Raw genomic sequence first — 24,844 nt, 5'->3', positions numbered from 1 at the left:
TCTGCTGGGCTCTCATATTCCAGACCACTAATCATCTCAGAGGCAGGTACCAGATCATTAGGGACAGCTCCAGTGCCCCAAAGCCCACTGAGATTATTCAACTAGTGCAATAAAGGCTCTTGTCCACATTTTTTCTTTACTCCCTCTGCCTCCTGACCAACCTTAGTGCTTCCCCACATGTCCCCCCTGCATGGTGTGCCATGCCTCCTGTTTTATACTCCAGGAAACTATCACAAATTCTTCCTTCATGACAGTTATTTCCATGTCTGCATGTCTTATCACACCTGATTAAAACAAATCTTGGGTACCCTTACAACAAAGGGAAATAAAACAGAGGAGGAAGAATCAGAGGCAAGAGCCAGTTGGGGAGGGAGGATGGAATTTAACTCAGTAAACGAGATTAGAACAGGATAATAACCCCTCATACTTATTTAATAACTTACTCATATCAAATGCTTTCATTGACACAGTTTCACCCGACCTTGTCAAAAGCCTGTGAGGTCAGCATTATTAATCTCATTTTACACAAAGAAATTGAGACCCAGAGAGGTTAAGTGATTCGAACAAGATCCCACAGCCAGTGGTGGCAATACTGGGATCTGAACTCAGATCTATCAGGTTCTACAATCTGGGTCACTATTCAGTTTTTCTGAATAGGTTGGCCCTACTGTGTGCTTAAAAGCTTAAATTTGGGAATCAGACAAATATGGGTTGAGTTCCAATTAATAGTAGCTATGTGACTTTGGGCAAATGATTTAATCTCTTTGCTCTTTCATTTCCTTTTCTGTAAAATGGGGTAATAATAGTACTTATCATACAAACTTGTTGAGAATAATCAATATATAATTCAAATATATATAATTACATAATATTATATATAATATACTATTTATATATTATATAATGTATATGTATAATATATATTATAAATATATAATATTGTTAGTGAACACTAATATAGGAAAAAAGTTTCATCTGTATGCCTGGCACATAATCAGCATTCAATATGTGGTAGCAAAAGTTAGTACCTTTAGGAACCCTCCTGCACTGTTGGTGGGAATGTAAATTGGTGCAACCATTATAGAGAACATATGGAGATTCCTCAAAAAACTAAAAATAGAGTTGCCGTATGATCCTGCAATCCCACTCCTGGGCATATATCCGGAGAAAACTATAACTCGAAAAGATACGTGCACCCCAATGTTCATTGCAGCACTATTTACAATAGCCAAGACATGGAAACAACCTAAATGTCCATTGACAGATGAATGGATAAAGAAGATGTGGTACATATATACAGTGGAATATTACTCAACCATAAAAAAATGAGATTATGCCATTTGCAGCAACATGGATGGACCTAGAGATGATCATACTAAGTGAAGTAAGTCAGAAAGAGAAAGACAAATACTATATGATATCACTTATATGTGGAATCTAAAATATGACACAAATGAACTTATCTATGAAACAGAAACATACTCACAGACATAGGGAACAGACTTGTGGTTGTCAAGGGGGAGGAGAGGTGGGGGAGGAATGGATTGGGAGTTTGGGATTAGCAGATGCAAACTATTATATGTAGGATAAATAAATAACAAGTTCCTATTGTATAGCACAGGGAACTGTATTCAATGTCTTGTAATAACATGAAATGGAAAAGAATCTGAAAAGAATATATATATATACACATATACAAATATATGTATACATACCCATATAACTGAATCACTTCGTTGTACACCTGAAACTAACACAACATTGTAAGTCAGCTATACTTCAATAAAATAAAATTTTAAAAAAAGAGTACCTTTAATTCTTCTATTCTTGGCTGGGCATTGTGGGCCTTTGCTGTCTGGGTATGGTTATAGTATTATTGGCTTCTGGTCAAAATTCCCTTCTTAGCCACCCTCTTCATCAACTGGATAGAATATCCCTGCTTTCTTTCCAACTCCTGTTTTTCCTCCTTTGACAAAGGAGAGAGGCTATGTTCCAGCTCCATGTCCCTATAGCACTTTTACCCATTAGTTCAACAACTATTTATTGAGCAGTGTTTCTTTTTCTTTTTCTTTTTTCTTTTTTTTCCTGTTCCTGCATTAACAAACCACCCAAAACTTACTGGCTTCAAACAGCAATCATTTTATTTGTTCACAGCTCTTCGATCTGGTCTGGGGTCAGCTGGGAGTTTTTTCTGCTGGTCTTGCCAGTGGTCACTCTTGTGGCTGCATTCACCTGGCAGATCTATTTGGGACTGAACTCAGCTTGGATGTTAGGGTGGCTGGATCTCTCTTTACAGTCTCAGGATTTCTAACTCTCTGTATGGTCTTTTCACAAGGAGCCTGACATCTTACATTGCACCTCAGGGCTCCTAAAAGCCCAAAAGCAGAAGCTGTTGGGTCTTCTTAGGACTCTGGCCTGGAACTGGAACAGTATCACTTCTGCCACATTTTATTGGTTAAGGAGGACCAGCCTGGCTTCCAGGGGAGGGGGCACAGGGCATGGACACTGGGATGTGTGGTTCCTTGAGTGCCATGAACATAACAGACTAAAAAAGCACATTCTAACACTTTGCAAGGCTTGCTGGTGAACATGTTAGACCAGGTTCCTGCCTGGAGCCTACATCCCAAGGCAGGGGTTCTCAAAACTTGAAAGTGTATCAGAATCACCTAGAAGCCTCGTGAAAACACAGATTGCTGGGCCCCGCCCCAGAAACCCTGGGGTGGGACCCAAGAATTTGTATCTCTAACAAATTTCTGGGTGATGCTGATGCTGCTAATCTAAGAACACACTTTGAGAACCACTGTTCCGGGGTTGCTTCAGCACTAAAATACAGCCCCAGAGATTTTAATTCAATTGGTCTGAGGTGAGGTATCTGTATTTTTTTGAAAACATTTTCTTAGTGATCTTAATGTACAGCCAGGGCTGAGAATCACTGCTTTTAGAGCCTGGAGTGTCTCCCTCTCTTTTTTCTTAAAAGCTTCCTTGAGCTAGTCACAATTTGATTCATCATTATGACTACACCTGAATATTTCCCTTCAAAAACAAGGATTCTCAAATTTTGCTGCACTTTAGAATTTAATGAGATTTTTAAAGTCTCAAAGTCCAGGTCACGCTCCAGACTAATTAAATCAGAACCTCTAGGGATGTAACCTAAGCATTAAGTATTTTTTTTATTTCCCCAGCTGATTCCAAAGTGCAGCCATGTTTGAGAATGGGAGCTTTAAAACACCCTTATTGCCATTTTCCTGGTACACATTTCCAAGTTAAAAAACAGTCTTTCCCATGGTGATCTCCAATGTCTTCCTGCAAACACTAAAAACTGCAGAGGATATTTTAACCTAGAATATTACCCTCTCCTCTATTTACTCCCACTGACATCTGCATTCATGCTCCCATCTCATAATCATGCTTTAGGGAAACCAGATTTTGCCACCTTTGCCATTAAAAAACTTTTTACCCAAGACAGTGAGGAACTTTTGGTGAGGAAGAGGTTAAGATGATAGCCCAGTTGCATGCTGGGAATTGTAGTTCAATAGCAGTGCCTAGCCAGGGAGACGCTATGGGCTTCCAAAGCAGCCCCCAGTATCCCACATCCCACACTGCCCTTTGGAGAGGCAGTGTCCAATAGTGACTAATACCTTGGGCACCAGAGTCAGAATGCCTGGGTTAGATCCCATTGCCACTCCTCACCAGTTGCAGAACCCTGGGCATGCTCTGTAACCTCTTGGACCTCCTTTTCTTCTCCTATAAATAGAGAGAAAATAATAATAATAATAATACCTAGACCATGGGATTGTTACGAGGATTAAATGAATTAATATTCATAAAGTGCTTAGAACAGCAGCTGGCACATGATATGCATCCTGTAAGTGTCAGCTTCTGTTATTGTTGCCTTTTCAACTCCCCTCTTGGCCAAACTTCTGTTCTATTGGACCACAAGAGTTGAAAATCCCCTGATTCCACAGTCAGGACATAAGAGTTTAGCTGACTTTTGGGAAATTATTCATTTGTTTGTCTAAATTGTCCCCTGGTCATTGCGCTTTAAAATCTTGAGGATGGATTTGGGATGATAGCTGCTATCATTTCCCTTTGCCCTAGCCTAACAGATGCTGACACACGTCCTGTAGTGAGTGTCCCTTCGTTTTGCCTGCCCAGCATCCATCCTCTTTGCTTCTGGTAGTAGCACCTTAGCTTCCTTTGGGGAGCCACCCCTCTCCCACAGTGTGCACTCTTGGTGGGATTGCCAGTCAAGGTGCCCTGGCTTCCCATGGCAAATGGGAGGGTACCTGACTCCAGCTGAGCCCAATGGACTCTCTCCTTCAGCAGGAACATGTGGATAAGTACTGATAGGAGTGGATTCACCAGAGGACACTGCCCATTAGCTCCTGCTGCCTAGATCCCCAAGCTCCCACAAATTTCTCTATTTCTGAAGCCTGCTTGGACAGCCCTTCTGTGAGTCACTCCATCACCATGGCAGGAAGGTCCTTTTATGCTTAGATTGGCAGAGTCAGTGTCCATCACTCTCTACCAAAGAGTCCTTGGTGACACACTACTTCTAATCTTTAAGATCTGGCCCTCTGCTCACTGCCCTCTCCCCCCTTCCCATTTAATTCTGGGAGAGTTATCAGAAATTGAACACCTTCTTTGTGACATGCCTTCCGCGTGCACTGCCACTAATCCTAATATCAACAATGCAAAGAAGGGATGACTTCCACTTTACCAGTGTGGCAAATGAGGCACAGAGAAGCTAAGCAACTCGCCCAAGGTCACACAGCTAGTAAATAACAGAAATGATATTCCAACAGGTCTGATTGCTGCTCTCAATCAGTAAGTGAAAGTTACTGGAATTGAGATCAACATTTCTCTGCCATTTCACAGACTTCTGGGGTGGGTGAAGCTCTTCAACATCCTGTAAGGTAATGTTTTCTTTTTCTCTCTTTCTTTTTTTTCGGGGGTGGGGGGAGGTCATAAACCAATTGTAAGAAATACATTTTATATTACAACCCTGAACACACACACACACATACATACCCAAAGAATGGAAACAAAGGCTTCACAAGGCAACAGCTACTCTTATAGGTGCAATACAGTCCAATTTTGGATTCAAAACTATTTTATTCTTTAAAATTCTGCTTGACCTACTAGACTGATTTTGCAACCCACTAATGCAGCTGACTTGCTGCTTCAAACACCCTGCTCTATTGAGAAAGCTGCTTAAACTGACACCAGTTTGCATGTCCGAGTGTAAAAGGAGGCAGGGCCAAGCTGGATCTTTTAAGGCTCATAATAATGATTTGTTTACTTGCACGATGTGTGTTTCCTAGGTCACCAGCCTGAGGGGAAAACTGGGATCAGAACCACAGCACAGTCTGTTCTTCTCTCTCTGTGCTTTCATCAACTCTCCCAGAATTGCCATCCCCTCCTCAAAGACCCCTTTCAGTTTCTGAGAATGCCAGGGAACGTTGCACATGCGCTCCCAAACATCTTCATTTTCCTTCTCTGCTGCTTAGGCTCCCTGCTGGGATCATTTGCCACTTCCTATGTCTGTGGGGCTGTCACTACTGTGGGACAGTAAGGGTGAGTTGCTCCTGGTGGAAAATCCAGTGATTCTGGTGATATCTGAGCCATGGGTCTGGATGGGGATACTGTTGGTCTCATATCTCTATAGCAGCTCTCGATGCCAGAGCACTGTGTGTGGTCCCCATGGCACCCACAAGCAACGCCGTGGTGCCCACCAAACTAGAGAGAACACTCTCTGTTCCAGGGATCCCAAAGTAGATTCTTCTTACGCCCTCAAAATTACACATGTTCAAGGGCAATGGATTGAAGAAAAAAAAATTTCCATCCCATGTTCACGACCACCTTCTTTTTCTCCAGCTCTGGCCCTTATCCTTGGACCAAGCTTGGGTGCTCCTACTCTCACCCAAACTGGGAGAGAGTTCTTTCTTCCCCAGGAGGATTCTTGGTTCCCTCATGTGCAGAGACTCTTGGCAAGGCCACAGTCTGTCATCCTGCACAGAAGTGCCTGCTTCTTGGAGTGAATATACACTTGAGATAAACCCATTATTATCTGAGAACTTTGCTTCCCAAATATCAGAAGTTACATGTTCAGAATTCAAGTCCCATTGCAATGATGACAATGATGATGATAAATCTTTCGTGTAACAGACCCCATGCTGAGTACTTTAGATACATTATTGTCCGTCATTCTCTTAACAACTTTATGTGATATGTACTGTTATACATACTCCTCATTTTGCAGAGGAGAAAACTGACCTAGAAAGGTTAGAGAGCTAGCCCATGGTCACATGGCTGGCCAAGTGCAGAGCCAGCCCTGGATCCCCTCAGCTACTCCTCCAGAGCTGGAACTGGGCAGTGAGCCTGCCTCAGCCAGGCCTCCTAACCTCCCTGGGCCTCCTTCCAGCTCTGCTTTCATCCTTTCTAAGCCCTTCTCCCAAGGCCCCCCCGTAATGCACAGGTGGGTTGCCAAAACTTATATAAAGGCTTCCAAGCTGGTGGAAAGCCCTAAGCTTCTACCCTCCCACTTCCCACACCCTCTCTGTGCCCTACCAGGGCTTCCCGAAGGAGGGCAAGGAAGCTTGGTCAGCAACAGGGCCCCATCCCCAGGCCCCTCAAGACTTCAATATAGGGACTCCCGTGGTGGCGCAGTAGATAAGACTCCACGCTCCCTGTGCAAGGGGCCTGGGTTCGATCCCTGGTCAGGGAACTAGATCCCACATGCGTGCCGCAACTGAGAGTTCACATGCCACAACTAAGGAGCCCACATGCTGCAACTAAGGAGCCCACGAGCCGCAACTAAGACCTGGTGCAACCAAATAAATAAATAAATAAACAAAAGACTTCAATATAGCAGCAACCTGCCCTCCTCTCACTAGTTCCCTCCTCAATCCAATTCTGGAACCTGTAATGGTTTCTCCTCCCTAGAAGAACATCAGCAATCTGTTATTACACAGTTAAAATTGTGCCTGATCTTAGCGGGCGTTTTAATTGAATAGGAAATTCAAGTCTGGGCTTTAAATGCCATAGCACAAGAAAAAGTTACTGTCTTTTCAGAATGCCCATTGTAATTTCTCCTTAAAGAACCATCCCCACCCCCACTCGCTATGGTCCTTTTTCCACTTGAACTGACAAACTGAACCTCCAGATAAATACAGCTGCAAAGTGAAGTTATGGCTATGATTTCTTTCCTGCATTCATTTGGTCTCCTGGCTTAACCAAGTCAAACATGAAAGACTGCTCACCCTTTCTTTGATGGCATCTACAGAGCACAAAGCCAAGGGCTGATCAAGCCATCTTGATAATCTGATACATGTGAAAGTATATCAGAGGGGAGGGAAGTATTCTGTTTGCCTACACAGATCAGTTTAACCAAGCATCTGCCAGAGTGTCACCCCATGCAGAGTGGTGGCCCTGCCACTTTTCATCTGTGTGACCCCTCAGTATCTCAGTCTCCCCATCTGTAACACGCAAACACGCAGTGATTGGAGCCGAGAACTCTGAGGTCCCTAAAAGATCTCAGGGTTTTTATTTTATAGTTACAAAACACATCACTTACAAGTCAGAGAACTTAGGGCGTAGGTGATTGTTTGAATAAAAACCATCTTCTATAAAATTTTCGTCACATAATTATTTCACGGAGCAAGTTTCCACTGTGCACTCAAAGCAGGATTCAGTTTACAAAAATCTGACTTGCAGCCAACTTTTAAGTGACACTTTTACTGTTTCAAGTGGGGCTTGCCCATAGGTCATGGTTTCTAAAATCACTGTGATAGACTCCCTTCCTCCATAGAGTCCTGGACAGCGAAGCAAGAGTAGAATGCATTCTCAAATCATTACTTCTCTTGGACTTAGTTTTTTCTTTCCTTGTTTTGTAAAAAAAAAACCACAAAAAACAAAAAAAAACCCAACATATTTACAAGCCCCCCAAAACTGGTTTAATGATAATAACCTACTGGTCCTTTTGAAACACAAACCAGATCCTATCGCTCTGCTGCCTAAAACTCTGCAGAGGCATCCTTGGTTCTCTGGGTGGTGGCCAGGCCTTTGCAAATGCTGCTTGCTCCACCTGGGATGCTCCTGCCAACCCTCTCTGTCATTCCCCCTTAACCTGGAGCTCAGCTGGATCATTGCCTCTCCAGGGAATTGTCCTTAACGTCCTTCATGATAACACTCAGGAGCTGTTTGGAGCTTCCTGGGTTGAGCATGTCCCGATCGTGGCGAGCCTCCGCGCTCTGTGGCTGCTCATGGGGACACGCTTGCTGTTCACGGCGGTGAGCAGGGCGCTGTCCGGGCACTGGATTCACCCAGGGGTCTCTCCCTTCATGGAGCCTGCAGTCTTCAGGGTAAACAGACAGCAATCAGATACGGGAATGACCATGACTGCCACCGCCCTCCTCTCACAGAGCTTACAGAGAAGTAAACGAGGGGCGAGCTCCCTACAAGAGGGAAAGGTTGGACCATCAACGCCTCAAGCTCCATGCAAGATGAGTTTATGTCATAATCACGTATTTGCTTAAATAGTCCTTGTACTCCTTTCAGTCTAAGAAGCTGAGAGAAAAAGGACTGTGGACTGACATCGCTGGCCAACTGTGCCAGCTTGAGGGATGGCCGCCTGCGGCGTGGTAAGAAGACCAAGCGTCTATTCCTCCATCCTAAGCATCTCCACGCCCACATAGATTATACCTCCCTGCCCCAAAGCCAGGGCCTCTTCTTTTTCTCTTGTTTAAATGAGTTTCCTTCTCTAAGGGTACATCCTCTTTCCCATCATACAGGACAGTAACATAGCCTACCATTTGGATTTTTTTTTAATAAATTTATTTATCTATTTATTTAATTAGTTAGTTTTGGCTGCGTTGGGTCTTCGTTGCTGCGCGTGGGCTTTCTCTAGTTGTGGCGAGCGGGGGCTACTCTTCGTTGCGGTGCGCGGGCTTCTCCTTGCGGTGGCTTCTCTTGTGGAGCACGGGCTGTAGGCGCACAGGCTCAGTAGTTGTGGCGCACGGGCTCAGTTGCTCCGCGGCATGTGGGATCTTCCCGGACCAGGGCTCAAACCTGTGTCCCCTGCATTGGCAGGCGGATTCTTAACCACTGTGTCCCCAGGGAAGTCCCTACCATTTGGATTTAATGTTTGTAATATTTATGGATCATCTGCATTATCATGCCCATTTTACAGACAGGAGAATAGATCCAGAGGCACCATCAGCTAGTTCATGGCAGAACTGGACCCTAAAAAGCCAGGTCTCTGGCTTTTAGGTTGGCATTTTCCCCACCGTATCTCAGCCTCCTGGGCTCAGCCAGACCTTTCCAGAGCCCTAGAAACCAAAGTTGGCTGCCTCCTGCTGGCAGGGAGTTACTTCCAGGCTTCTGGTTCCAGCGCTGAAGAAGGGGGAGTGTGAGAGGTGAGGAGGGCGGGTTATACACAGAGGCAGTCAACGAACCGCTTCTATCTCCCTCCCTCACCTCGGGAGGAGGGAATGGCTTACACATGGGGGAGGGGAGGGTGCGGGGTGGATTATGAAAATCAATAATTTATGACAGTTAAGTGTCAGAAAAGTATTTACTCACATTCATTCCCTGAAAGTCACATTCTCCATGTGTTCTTGTTTGTCTTTCAGTGATGGCATCAGTCAGGTGGACTCAGCAAGAAATACCAAGGTTTTAGCCAAAAGCTGCAAAGGGAGAGAGTTTCATTTCACTTCATATTTCCAGCCAGGGCTGGCTCCAAAGCTAGCTTTTCTTACTAGGTTGTTTGCCACATGAAAAGCAAATTCCCAAAGGTTTCTGAGATTGCTGAGATCCGATGCAAGATGACTGCTCCCACCCACCGGCCCACCCACCCACTAATAAGACATAATGCCATCCTATTTTTGGTAACAATTAAAGGGCTCCCGGTGCAAGCAGAAAGCTGTTTATTTTCTGTTACATCACTTCGCTTTGCCTTCGAAGGCTGGTCTGTGCTCAGTGTTTTCGTGGTGATGCAAGTCCGCTCTCTCCTCGAGCAGTTGGATCCCTCCCATCTCGCAGCACCTCACAGGTCTCTTCCCCGAGCAGTGCATCGCTGGAGCGAGGAGCAGCTCACGAATCAGCTGCAGGTCCCTGTTTTGAAAAGCAGAGAGACAGAGGCAAAGGAAAAGGGTGGACTCTTATGTGACCTGGTCTTAAAGCAAGACAATCACCATCTGAATTCCAGAAGCCCTGTTCATGTTTGGGGATATTTTTTCGACTGCATGGAATCAGAGAGAAGCCAAAGGATGGGAAATGCCTGCATCCCCCTGAAAAGAATTGCTTATTGCCTATGTCTCTTATCTGCGCTTTTGCTGACTGAGGGGAAGAAACCAGCGAAGCCAAAATGCCCTGCCGTGTGTACTTGTACCAAAGATAATGCTTTATGTGAGAATGCCAGATCCATTCCACGCACCGTTCCTCCTGACGTTATCTCATTGTAAGGCCCGTAAGCATTTTGGTATCTAATTTACAATTTAAAAATTCCAGCCGATGTATTTGGGGCTTTGTATGTATTGGTAGAAGGGCATGGGGAGAGATTCCTCTTGCACGCTTGGCCATTTGACAGGGCTAACATTTTGCTGCATTTAGAAATTTTGATTTTTATTAGCTGCTACAGAACATGCTTAGATATCTTCCACCCCTGAACATTATTATGAGAAACCTGTAGCAGACTCATCTCTCCTACTTCATCTGGGAAGGAACAGTATCGTACTTCATAAAATAGTGTCAAATAGTGACTGTTTTGCTAAACTGGATTAACATAAGATTTGTTCTGTGTGTGTGTCTCTTTGTGTGTGTCTGTTTGTTGTTTTGTTTTGTTTTGTTTTCTTTCAGATCCTTTGTGAGATCTGGTTTTACTGAAATCTCAGAAGGGAGTTTTTTATTCACACCATCGCTGCAGCTCTTGTGAGAAATATTTATATCATGACTATTTTTAATATAGCATATATTTGGATAAACCCTCTAGTAAAACGATCTCAATATTAATTTTGTCAAATGTGATTATATTTCTGGAGAGGAAAGGAATATCAGTAAAGTGAGGTAGATGGGTTTGTTTGCGACTTGACACCAACGGTGTGGATTGATGCTTGCAATTGTAAATTTGCTAACCTGTAATGCTAGCTGCTTTCATGGCTATTTATGAAGTTGCTGGAATGTTGCAACAATGATCTTCATTTCATTCCACCCTTTTACTTTCATTTTTGACTTGGGAACTTTGGTTATTTTACCCTGGAGTTTCTGAATTAGTCAATACAGAACCCAGCATAACATATGCGCTCAAGATGTCCTCGGGGACCTGGGGCAGGCTGCTACTCTGTGTGATTTACCATGTGGGGAAGAAAAATCTCAGTTCTTTCTAGGTAATTCCTTAAAATATTCATTCTCAAGTGACTGCTTTCTAATCTCATCTAATTTATAACTCATCCCCTTATAAGGAGGGAAAGAAAATATTAATATAGGATAGTGCAAAGGATTAGTCTTTGCTGTGTGTATTAAGTTAGCCATGAGGGAACCATATATTTAGTCTATGTCTGAAAATAGTCAAAAAATAATATTTGACTAAGAAATCAGATCTCTCCACAGTCATAATGCAACATGGATAATTTGTTCTGACATGTAACGTTTGGCCATTGGAGTGTTAGTTCTTAGAGCAGGACCACATACGGGGGCAAGAGGTCCCCCCGGTGCTCAGGTGTCGGGCCACAGACTGGGTTGTAGTTACCGGTTCCAGGGGGGGAATCAGCCAAATGTCCATCAACTGAGCTATAGTTATCTTAACTGCATGATCCTAGACCCAAGTTTTTTTGCTTGTTTTCTGGTTTTTGTTTTCTTACCTTAATTGGCCATTTTGGCCTTTGAGGTTTTATATACAGAGGCAAACAGCATGGATTTGAAATGCGAGAGACCTGTGTGTAAATCTCACCCTACCACTCCCTAGAAACTAGACATGAAATTGTGTGCAAATGACTAACTCTCTCTGAGCCTCAGTCTCCTCATCTGTAAAATGGAGGTGATGACACCTTGAAGAGTTATCAGAGATAAATAAGATTTAAGTAGATAAAATGCTTGGCATAGGATGTGACAAATGGTTACACATTTTATAAATGGTAGGGTTTTAACTTTTTACACATAAAAAAACTTTTAAAAAAATCACTTAATCTATTGTTTCGTCTATATGAAATCCCCAAACTGGTTTGACTATTTCATTTCATAAACCTGATCAGGTGTTTTGACATTATGTAATAATATTGGCTACTGTCCTTCTACTAGCTAATGTCTTTGAATGATTAACAATTGAGTAGAATATTCCTAAGTGATTTATCTGTTTGATTGATGGCTAATAGTGTGATTAGGGGAAGTGTTAGTACATCAAACAAATTCAAAAAAGACAGAGTCTTTAGCACAGAAAGGGGCAAAGTCTTCAATGCTGGGATCCTTCCGTAGGATAAGAATTGGTTGTACGTGAGAAAGTGATCAGTTGTGCCTATGTTATTATTTGTTAAATACATAAATGGCTCATTTTGAAAGCATCCTTTTGTTGAGCTAAGGCACCTCTCTCTCCCCAGGAGAGTTAAATAGATCAGTCCTTAAAATTCGAGAAGTGTCAGTTGACACATACTACTCAAATTCCAACACTGGATGGTCGTTAGCTGTGACACAGAAAGCCTGGATCAATCAACCTCATCAGTTAGCACCTCTCCACTTTGTGTTTCTTCTGGGTGGACCCGGCCTCAGCAAACACAGATGCTGGACAATGTTATAGAAATAGTTACCGGCTGCTGCAGAGTAATGTGATTACACGTATTTAGAATCACAGAGGAAAGCCAAGGAACTGGTTTTTAAATAGCCCACACCGAGTGTGTGTGCCATGCCCCTGCGTTCCATGCTCTGAGTTCCTATGGAACATTCCAGCCCTTATTTCTAAAAGCAGTTCAGTTTTCAGAAGTAACAAAAGGGGGAGTAATTCTTGCCCTGGATGTCCTTACTTAACTCACATTGGCTAACCTCAACATGGCAGATTTGTGCCAGTGCTGATCTTATGCAAAATTGTCCAGGGTCAGAGTTTGTCTCTGATCTCCAGGATCCTGTTTCCTAAAGATTTTGCTCCCCATTCTCCCTGTTCAATGTTCTCTGTTTCCTCCTGTCCTCGGGAAAGGGTCTAATAAGCGCATTTTCACTGAGGAGAAAATAAATGAAAAGGCTCCAAGTATGAATAGTGCCATAATCATAACAGTGGTGGGAATGCATGGCTCACAGACAGAAAGAGTTTTTCTGTAGGACAGGGCCATCCACTGCCCTGAAAAACCCCCACTGGAACAGGAAGACCCAGGGGTCTTATTTGCCTTTGCATGACTTTTGCCATCAGACCAGACCTGGATCACACCAGCCATTGCTTGGGGTTTGCAATGAATTCTAATGGTATTTGTGACTGCGGATTACCAAACTGACCTGTCATATCCTGTGAAGAGATAAACTTCAGAATCGATTCTGCTTGATTCATGTACAAAGGCAGTTGGTTTCTTGCTAAGTTGTGGAAAGGAGAAAAGAAATGACCCATTCCCGTCGCCAACCCTAACAATCTGATAATTTCATTATGGCCCCAAATGCTTTTTCAGACCTTCTGCAGAAGACAGGATGAGAAGTACTTTTTGAAATGTCAGCCTGGGGTACTGAGGGAAACAGACGTAGTGCCTCCTTAAGTTACATATAATGTTTTTGGGGAAAAGATCCTGGTAGGCCTTGGCTGGCAATGTGTGTTGGAGAACAAGAAAAACAAAAGCCTACACTCTGTAGAGAGGAAGAATAAAATTATCCAATAAAAATTCATCAGATTAGTTATACAAACCTATTTTTTTTTTAAAACACCTATGGTTTTAAACAACAGCAACAAAACCTCTCCCAAGCAAATGTAATTTCATTCATGTTTCCATAGGCCTGCTGTGAAACATAACCAATGGGAATGATTATTCATTCTAGTCTGTTTTTAGTGATAGGGAGTGGTACTTGTAGTGAAGGCAATTTACAGAAATGTGTTTTCACACAGGACAGTCCTGTTCTTCTCAACCACAGACTAAAATCCCCAATGATATAGGCTCATTACAGAAGTAAAATTCAAATTTAAGAGTATAAAATGTGGCCACATTGCCATTTGTTGATAAAATTTTTAATAAACTAAAGCTATCCAACTCTAAAGAGAGTTCTATTTGCAGGGAGTAAATTACACGGTTAGGTTAGTATCATGCACACAAAAAAATCTTTATATAAGAATTTGGTGTAACCAGAAAAAATTCTATTTATTCCAGTGAGATTTGATCTTGTCTGAAGCAATAGAATTGATCCCTCTGGGGAAAAAATATCATCATTTCTTTTATTAATACACAATCAATACATAAATATATAGCCCATAAGAAATCAAAAACTAAAAAACAGAAAAGCAAACAGCATGAACAAGATAAATCATAAGTCCATCCTTACTAAGATTTTATCATTCAGTTCTTCAAAATATTATTTGTCCAGGGAAAAATATCCATAGCCTATCTCACCTTTACAGTGATTAGCCTCTTATTCTATTCCTCCTTATATGACAAATGTAAGAAACATTTAGCAATCTTCAGTGACAACTCAAGCCAAACCTATCAGCTAAGAATGCTTCTAGGGGAATTATTGGCTGGTTATGCATGAGCATGTTTTGGTTTGTGCCCAGTTGATGGCCCACAAGGGACCAAGAAGTAAAAATTGCAATCACCTAGGCTGTTTTGTCTACAATCTGCCCAATGACCCATAGCTCTGATTTTTAACTTCCTAATTGTTGTGACTGCGCACACAGCCTTGTACAACAAATGTTTTCTCTGAAAGTGTATTTCATTCTCTCAATTATCCAAGCAAGAAACTTAGGAGTTACCTCTCCCTCATGTCCACTTTCAACAGGAAACAGCATGAGAATCTGCCATCTCTTCACCCCAGGACCATGGCCCTAACTGAGGCTGCAATCACTGTTCTACAGGCTGCTGGGGAGCTTCTGCACTGGTCCCCCCCGCTTCCGGTCCTTATCCTCCCCACCTCCATCAGTGTTACCTTCTTGAAGCGCAGAGCTCATCATGTCACCCTCATGCTTGGAAGCCTTTAATGGTTCCCTAGAGACAGAGAAACATCTGAACAGCTGAGTTGGTATTAATAGAATTTGGCTATTTGTCTAGGGTCATCTCTCGCAGTATTGATCGCACACACACATACACACACACAAACACACACACACTGTAAGATCCATCCATACCAGCCTGAAGTACCTCTATTTTCTCAGGCTCTGTAGATTTTACTGATGTCTGTAGTTCTTCCTGTCATTTTGAGACATAACTGTGCTTGTATCTGCCCTTGTGGCTCACGGAGGATTCTCAATAGCCAAGGCCCTAGAAAAGAGCCTGGATGTTATAAGCTTAGATCTTGCTTACTATATGTTTGTTGAATTCAGTTCATATTTTATAGATTTTATACTAGAGATTCCTGTTTTCCTATCAGTAGATAGTCTCGGTCATGTACCTGCTCTTTTGTATGTTTTGTATACACAATTAGATTTCATGTGAATTAATAGTGTGGACGTCTGGAAAGTGGGCTGAACCAAAAGAAAAACATGAAGAGATATTTGTTCATGACATTATGATGTCAAACTTCGTCAACAGATATTTCCAGTGTACTGGAACTTAAAAGGGAAAGCATCCAAAATCTTTCTTTAGACCCACCTCCTGAATCCCTTTTGTCTCACTCTGATTTCCTCTAGGTCTTTGACAAGTACCAAATCATATTTGCCGCCCAGGTTCTCTCCCAGGTTTGACTAGCCTCTCTCCTGTGAAGGTTCAAAGTCCCCCCTTCATCCAGTCTGACAGGACATCCAAAGAAAAATGTTGGTTAAGCATTATTAAGATGAAGAGCAAATTTGTGAACACAAAGAATGTATCATAAGGCAGTCATGATAAGCTCTCTCATTTTGTTCAAAATGATATTCAGTTGATTGATGAGGATGGTGACTCTTGCCCATTGTCGAGCCTATGGCTGATATAGGCTACAAAATGATCACAGGGCATTACAATGACAGCTGTGATGTCAAAATGGCTAACCCTGGTGAGCTGGCAACGTGGCGAGTAGCAAAGAACACAGGTTTTGTGGTCAAATAGACATGGGTTCAAATCCTCCTCTGCTGCTTCCTAGTTCTGTGATTCGGGGCAAGTTTAACCAAGCCTCATTATCTGCATCTACAAAGTGGGCAATAACCATAGTACCTGTTACACAGGATTACAGTCAGGATTCAATGAAACAGTACATGTAAAGCACTTGGCACGGTTCCTGTAACTCAGTAAACATTAGCTTTTATTATAGTTCTGAAAATCACTTTAATTTGAACAACCTTAACATCAGATTAGCATCTGATTGTATAGTTTGGGTTTGCCTACAGTGCTAGCTTTAAAATTTTATTGTTCTACGCATAGGTCTCCATCAGAACCTTCTAAGAAATCTTTCTTCAAATACTTCTCACAAGAAACATGAACTATTTACTTTTCCGAGAATGGGAGGGGAAAGGAGAAGCAGAACCCTTTCACTTCTTCCTCATGAAAAAACAACTGGAACCGTATTTTGTAAACATGTCAAGTTTTGTTAAAAATAATTAACACTGGCCAGTCTTCAGATGAGTAGTTCTGTGGTAAGATGGAAAGAAGCCTGAAGTAGAAGTCAGGGGACTTGGGTTTGAAATGCAGTTCAGACAGTAATGGGCTGTGTGACCAAGTATCCCTGGGCCTCAGATTTTATATGTAGAAAATACCAGAGATAGATTAAATTATGGTTCTCAAACTCAAATGCCCAATGGGGGTTGGGACGATAAGGTAAATGAAGGAAACAGTTGGGTATAAGACAGTAGGGAGTGGTAGTGACTGGGGTAAACCAGACAAGACATGTCTTACCTAAAAATGACATCTTCAGTTTCAACTGATTATTGCTGATGAGAATGTGGCACATGAATATACGGTCTTATTTTTTAAATTTTCAGGGGAAGGCAGAAATCTGGAGGCAGATTTTTTAAACAGGATGAAGACCAAACAAAACATATGTAATTGGCATTTTGGGACCTTCATGTTCAATTAACTAAGGTCTCTTTCTGCTTAAAAATTCTACTGTATTCTATTCTATTCTACAAACAGAGTACTGTTTGTAGAATAGAATACATAATATAGAAAATGGCCTTGTTAAAGAAAAGAACAAAATTTATTGTATGAATTCTAACAAACCAGTAAATTAGATTGTTAAATGAAAGAGCTTCATTCTATGGAATTGACTATTATAAAGTTATTATTAGAATAATAATGTAGTTCCCAATTTCCCAAGCAGGTCCACTGGGACTTTACCAGGACCTCCCATGGTGGCTGATGGTAAAACAATGTTTCAATATCCCTCCCATGGAGCAAGGACTGGAAAGGAATTGTTGAGCCCATTTACATGGCAGGATGACAGGTGTTTGCCTGTGTAAATTGTGATTAAAAAACAATGAGCCTTTAAAAAATAAACAGACTAGAATTTATATGCACAAGTAACTCCTGACTTGCAAAGAATTCCTTACGGGAGATCAGAGATTCTTCCTAACTTTGCTTCTATAGCTAAACGTTTCTAGATCTTTGAGAATTGTCTTAACTGCCAGTTTACAAGTCATACAATAAAACCAGGCAAAGTTTTGTTAGGGGACATTTGTCATTTTTGTATTGCCTGATGCCAAGCACTGTATATGTCTCATTTTTTATTTCATCATCACAATAACCCTGTGAAGAAGTGTGATTATGTCCATTTTGCAGATGAAGCACTGAATCCTAGAAGGGTTAGGTAACCTCCGCGATGTCACACCCCTCATAAGTCACAGAGCTGGAGTGTAAACCCACATCCTCACTTTTAACTACTTCTCTCTGCTTCCTCTTGAACATGAATAACTGGGTTTAACTTTGCATAGCTTTGTTCCCCAAATCGAATCCCCTCTCAAAGGGTTAACCTTTGCCATTAGTGAGGGTATGCAGGGGATGTGTCCTCATTCCTGGAGACAATCATTGACAAGCCCTTTCAAAGAGTGGCCCGCTGCAAGAACATCGAGTTTCCCTAGGGTTCAACTCTCCTTTGTATGTGTAAACTCTGGTCTCCTTCCTTTGAAAGAGAGAGAGAGAGTGAAGAAAAGAGCAAATAGAAAGGGACTTATATACTTTAAAGTTATATCTTAGACCAATGTTTTCTAACTTCGTGTCCTATAGAACAGTTGTCCTGAAAAAAAAAAAAAGTTCTGTGCTCAAATAAATTTGGGAAACTGCCCATTCTATCCCTGCTTGGCTACTTGCAATGCACCTTGGCTTAGAAAAGCCTCTGGAATTATTTTATGTTGTTTTCCTTTTCTTAACCTACAATAGGATATTGGGAATCTATGCCTTCGGTGTTCGCTTTATTTATTTATTTATTTATTTATTTATTTATTTAAAAGAGCTTCTTTTTATTTTATTTTTTATTATTTATTCATTTATTTATTTATTTATGGCTGTGTTGGGTCTTCGTTGCTGTGCGCGGGCTTTCTCTAGTTGCGGCAAGCGGGGGCTACTCTTCGTTGCGGTGCGCGGGCTTCTCATTGTGGTGGCTTCTCTTGTTGCGGAACACGGGCTCTAGGTGCGCGGGCTTCAGTAGTTGCGGCACATGGGCTTAGTTGCTCCGCGGCATGTGGGATCTTCCTGGACCGGGGCTCGAACCCATGTCCCCTGCATTGGCAGGCGGATTCTTAACCACTGCGCCACCAGGGAAGTCCCTTGCTTTATTTATTAGCTTAATTATTTATACCTCAGCTTGTTCTAGAGAGGCTTGCTGACAGAGCTTGGGCGAGTAGAAAGAATCCTATCTTAAAGGATCCATTAAACCATCTATCTCCATATAAGGAGTGACTCACTGCCAGGCTCTCCACCTGGTCAAGCAGCGTGGCACACTCTGCTTCTTTGGGGACCTCCCAGTGGAGCTCCATCTTTCAGAGGAAGTAGATTATCACTTGCAGCCCATTCAACAGGAAAAAGCCCCTTGAGCTTAAATTTACACTCTCACTATTTTTGTTTTGAGAGGATTCCCTCACAGCTATTTCCCAAATGGCTAATCCGGCATTTCCCTGGGTATACACACTGTATGTAAAACTCAATGATAAAAGGGTCCCATTATCAATAAGATTGGGAAGCTGCATATTTAAATCCCTTTTGAAGAGTCTCAATTTACTTAAGGATAGAAAGATTCATGTAATTAGGAACCCCGAGTAACTTCATTTACCCACTTTCCCCAAATTTATTTGTCTGCTTTTTTTCTGTTGTTGTTCATGTAAAACCTCTCAACCCCGTAAAGGCCTTGTGTTCCAGGGACTACACTCTGGGAACTACTGGGCAAGGCTAGCCTAGATTTGTAGCAGATACTGGGCAGATCTGATAGGACTGAAAAGAGGAAGCATGGCCTTGCCCATGACCATTACCAGTCCAGGGGGAGATCATACCTGGGCACAGAATCCCAGCTCTGCCAGTTACAAGCTTCAAATTACTTTACCTCTCTCACCTTGGGTTTCGTTGTATTTTAAATGGAGACTATAAAACCTACATTATAGTGCTCATTGGAGGATCAAAATGAGTTAATAGATGGCAATCTGATAAAGATGAGGCTTGGCATAGAATAGGCTTTAAATACTTTAAATAAAATTTAAGTCCCTCCTCCTTTGTGTTTTAGGAGCAGGGCAATACAGACTGAATTTACAAACAACATTGGGAGGGTGGGCTGTTGACTAGTTATGCCAATGTCTATAAAGGAAAAGTTTTGACTATCCTGGGAGGAGAGGTAATGAACTAAAAAACCAAAGGGGTGGGTCCATGCTCAAGTCTTTGCTAGTGTGCATGCCAAGAATATTCCCCAGGGAATCCCTGCAAATCTAAAATCTATATTCTAAACCTGGCGCTGCTGCTGACAAAAGATGTGGCCTTGAATAAGTCACTTAATTCTGCAGGCCTCAGTTTCCTCACCTGAGGAATTGAATGGCATATCTCTCTAGGGTGCCCCCCCCCCAGACTTATGAGAGCAAAATTAAGGTTATTCTCCATCAAGCCAGGTCGAAGAGGTGGTGGTCTCCTTAAGGATCAGCTGAATTACATTGAAAATGTTTTCCAAGGATGAAAGTCAAAAAGAACTGTGACATAATGCGCTCATATGTGATGTTTCCCATTTTAATGCTTTCCTATCTTAAGAGCATATTTTAAAATATTCAAATGTAAATTATTCAAGTGGCACATGCACTTAGAATGTGTGTATTTAACTAAAGTTAATCATCAGCCTATTATTAATTTTCATTCAACCAGTCCTATTCTTTTGGATAAAGGAGAATATTAGTAACAGCTAGAATGTCTGAATCATTTAAGCAGAGGCAGCTCTAAACAAGTTGGCCAGCCCCTCCAGCTATGCCCTCGAATCTTCCAACAGCTGTAACCCATGCATCTTGCTCTCTCATTTACATATATATGCACATATACACATACAGGCACACATATGTACTTGGAAGTATGTTTACTCAACACTGCCCATGGCTGCCTAATTCCCTGGACAATGCTAACAACAGTTCTCTTAGGTAGGTGACAATCTCACTGGACCTCAGCTTCCCACTCTATATAACTAAGGTCCTTCACTAGAGCTAAAAGCTCTTCCAGCTCTGATATTTTATGTCTATGCTCTTTGCTGAGCTATTCCTTGGCAGAAGCATTGGAGACATGCTCTTATACTTTATCTCATGGAACTCTTAGAATCTTCCAGGATATCTTTTTGTTACTATCATTCCTATTTTAACAGATGATGAAATAGATTTACCTCCTTGATGTATCATTTACATAATAAGTGGCAGCCACAAACTTAGAAACCAGATTCTCTATTCTATGTCTAATCAGTGCCATCTCTAAGTGACAGCCCAATGCTGGCTGCTCACTCTTCTCTTCTTCATCCAGAGTAGCCCTTACTGAGGGGGGGTTTATGGGAGAGCCCCCTAAATCATCCCCCCCTCCATAGCTGCAAGAATCTGCTTTGGGCTGGAAGATAAAATGCAGACCACTTGTGGAACAATGACAATTCTGATGGCAGTTAAGATGTCACGGGTGACTAGAGAGAGTCTGAAGAAGTGTCATTAGAGCCAGGGGGCCCTGATGTGACCAGATGAGCAGTCTGGTTTGAGACAAGGGGAGATTTTCCCAGCAGGGTTACTCCTCCCATTCAGCCATCTGCAGACCTGCCTCCTCACGATGCCCCACTCCTCATGTAGAGGCCATGCCTACTCTTCCATGAATGAAGCCTGCAGCGCTACAAGCCTGACGCATACATCTTTCAAGCTAGTTTAGACCCCTCATTTGACAACATAGAGAGAAGAAGTGATGTGCTCAAGGCCACACAGAGGATTTATGGCCAAGTGGGAATGAAGACCCAGGCTTCGCGATTCCCTCTGCAACATGCTCCTTCCCTGGTCCCTAGAAGAGGTGAGAAGCCAGGGCAAGAAACCGCTTCAGCAGCCCATCAGCCTTGGCATCGACACATGTCCCTCCTGCCCAGTTATTTTACTCTTGTGGACCCCCAGCTGGACGTTGGGCAGCCTTAGCCTTGACCTCCTTCTAATGTAGCTAGATCCTCATTCTGTGATCCTCTGCTTCTCCCTTTACTTCTCTATTGCTGATCCCAGCACTTGAGCTCCATGCTAACCCTATCACACACTTCTCAGCTCCTTTTGAATTAAGTGCTGCTGGTCCTAGCTTTTCAACTAGGAACCCCCTAATAACCTTTCAGCCTTGGTGTTAATTTATTGCTTATGGAGAGATGTGACCCACTGCTACAGACAGTTGAAAATAGGTAGTCAGAAGGAAGAACTGGAGCTCAGGGTTCGCAGACATTTTACAGATCTCATCCTCTGGTCCCAGTGCAATATTAATTTTAAATTATGAAAGCTTTTTTTAAAAAAAAAAACAAACTATCATCAACAGGAAATTTTAAGAATATTATTCTAAATATTTGTTGAAATCAAATATGCAATTTTAAGAGATTACATTTAAAACTTACTGGATGCTTTACATAGAGGTAAAGTCATATTTCTAAATATTGATACTTTCATTTTAAATCAGAAAGAATAAAAACATATGAATTGAGCATGAAACAATACATATTCTAAGGACCTCAAGAGAAAATAAATAATAAACGGAAAAAATAATAAATTAGGAAGCAGTGGGAATAATAAGTAAATCCAAGATTTCATTTTTGGAAAAACCCAATAAAATAGCAGACATTTGAAGGAAGTAATATGTACTCGCAAGTGGCGGGGCGGGGGAGGGCATTAATTATTCAACAACAGGCTTTGGCAAATTTGGGTAAATATCTAGGCAGGAATCAAGGCAATGTCTCACCTCACATCATAGATAAAAGTAAGTCCCAAATAAATTAGAGTCAAAAAAAAAAAAAGCTTAAGGAGGGAGGTTTAGGTAATATTTCATTAATAATCAAGGTAGGAAAAAACATTTTAAGAATTACAGCAAACGAAGAATATATAATAGAAGTTGATATATTTTGTTAAAATGTAAAACGTCTATATGTTAAAAATCATGATTCAAAAGGCAAATCATAATCAGTAGGGAAAAACTCAGCATCAAATAAGAAAGGAAAAGAATAGGTAATATCCTTAGTAAATAAAAGGCGCTTAGAAAGCAACAAAAATGGTCAAAGGACATGATTTCATAGAAAAAGAAACAAAAATGATAATACTAAATGTTGGTAAGGATGTGGTAAAAACAGGCGTTTTTATATTCAGAATTGAACATGTAATTTGATACAAGTTAGTAATAAACTAGAGACATACAAACCATATACAATCCAATAATGCTACTTTAAAAAATCTATCCTAAGTCTATTCTAATGAAAGAATTAGGAATATGGAAAAATACTTGCATGAGAGGATGGTTATGGTAGTGTTTATAATAGTGAAAATTGGAATCAACAGTAAAAATGTTAAATCCCGATATCTCCATAATACAAAACTTACTCGTCTGTTAAAATTATATATTGAAAATGTATTGTCCTGAGGAATTGTTCTTAAAAAAATAAGTACATGAAAAGGAGGACACAGAACAATATAAAAATTATTATTCCAATTTTATAAATATATACATGTATATATCATATATTTATGATATATACACATATTCACATCTTTAGGTAGTATGATTACAGTGATCTTTATTTTCTTCTTTAAGCTTTTCTTTATTTTCCAGAATTTCTACACTGAGCATATAGCGTCCTTAAGCAGAATACACCCAACTGCATTCAGATTTTTAAAATTCTTGACTTGAAAAAAATACAAGTTGACATGATCTTAATGTGACTTTAAGGCTGCTTATTTTGAGTAATTAATTCCTTTAAAAAAGGAATTATGATTTAATTAGATTTCTTAAATCTGCATAAGCTGCGTAGTGTTATTATGGTTGTCTACTAGAATGTGGATGTTGTATCACTATGTGATCCGGGTCCTATACTGAGAGACCACCCAGTGTGTGGAAAGGGCAGTAGACCAGGAGTCTTGGGCCTCATGACCTTGGTCAAAGCTTTTAACAGCCCTCTAGGCCTCAGTTTCCTCCTGCCAAACAGCTATTAACATCTACTCTACCACTTTCACAGAGTTGTTTCAAAGACCAAATAAGATAATGCAGCAGGAGTCTATGAAATACAGGCTATTATGGAGGCAACAACCATCATTTGAAGAATGAGCTATTGCCTGCATGGTATTGATAGTTGATATGTATGGTCTTAAATGTCTTTCTTGATAAGGAAATATACACTCCCTTGGTTGCAGAGGAAAAAAATCCTCCCCACACCTCCTACACTCCGCTGTTTTCGTACTGCATTCATGAGACTGATGGCTAAGAGACCTAAGTGCACAGCCCTTGCGGGGAGGGTACAGAAAGGACAAGGTGCATCCCTGTGTCCACCTCCACCAAAATTCTAGGGAACAGTGCCTGCCTTTTTCCCTCCCTAAGAATAGAGGAAGTGGCAGAGACCTCAAATGTTCCCACAGGATCAGGGGCAGAGGACAAACTCTACATTATCTCTGCACCAACCTACCGGATGGCCGCTTGGCAAGTGTATGGATAGAGATCTCTAATTTGTAGCTCAGGGTAACCAGTTCATTCAGACAGTACACTTATCCCCACCCACCCCTCCATGTGCTACTTTTGTGAGGGCAGTTGTCAAATCTGAGTCATATTATTGTGGACTCCTGCTGCCTGTAGTTATGGAGACAGGACAATCCACAGCACCTCTATGTACCACAGCAACTATTCCAGCCACACCTGCTGCAAGGAGCACAGGCCCCCTCGGTCACCACAGGTAAAGGAAGGCTATTGTGGCTGACCAGAAAGTTTACCATATGCAGCCCTGGCTGTGTGTAAGAGACACCTGGGGAGCTTTGAAATATCCCATGCCCAGGCCACACCCCAGGTATAGAATTTAACCAGAATCCCTGAGGGCGAGAACCCGGTATCAGTATTCTTAAAGCTCCCCAGGTGATTCCAAGTGCAACTAAGATTGAGAAGCACAGGTGTAGGATCTAACACAGATCTGGGCATCTCCCTGCTCCAGCCTTCACACACACTGCCCTTTGTGAGGTCTCCTCTGCATTCCACTCCCTTCTGAGTGTGCCTTGCACAGTTTGCCTGCCGTGGAGCTATCTCAACCCTAAGGCCTCTTTTCTCCTTCAGCTCCTCTGCTGGCTGGT

The 24,844-nt window shown here is 41.7% G+C and overlaps 2 protein-coding genes across 2 annotated transcripts in view; one reads left to right on the top strand and one right to left on the bottom strand.

The window, feature by feature from the left end:
* Window positions 1-24,844, bottom strand: part of MYOF (myoferlin) — a 586,741-nt gene that overhangs the window by 385,564 nt on the left and 176,333 nt on the right. The gene's annotated exons all lie outside the window — the stretch shown is intronic.
* LGI1 (leucine rich glioma inactivated 1) overlaps window positions 9,774-24,844 on the top strand; it is a 32,867-nt gene continuing 17,796 nt past the window's right edge. The window contains exons 1-2 of the mRNA XM_061194984.1: window positions 9,774-10,459; window positions 10,858-10,929. Coding sequence (XP_061050967.1) covers window positions 9,774-10,459; window positions 10,858-10,929 — 758 coding nt within the window. The remainder of the gene's footprint in view (window positions 10,460-10,857; window positions 10,930-24,844) is intronic.

Source organism: Eubalaena glacialis, chromosome 1 (assembly GCF_028564815.1).
Source record: "Eubalaena glacialis isolate mEubGla1 chromosome 1, mEubGla1.1.hap2.+ XY, whole genome shotgun sequence".
Taxonomy (NCBI): Eukaryota; Metazoa; Chordata; class Mammalia; order Artiodactyla; family Balaenidae; genus Eubalaena; species Eubalaena glacialis.
This window is presented reverse-complemented; position numbering and strand designations above follow the sequence as displayed.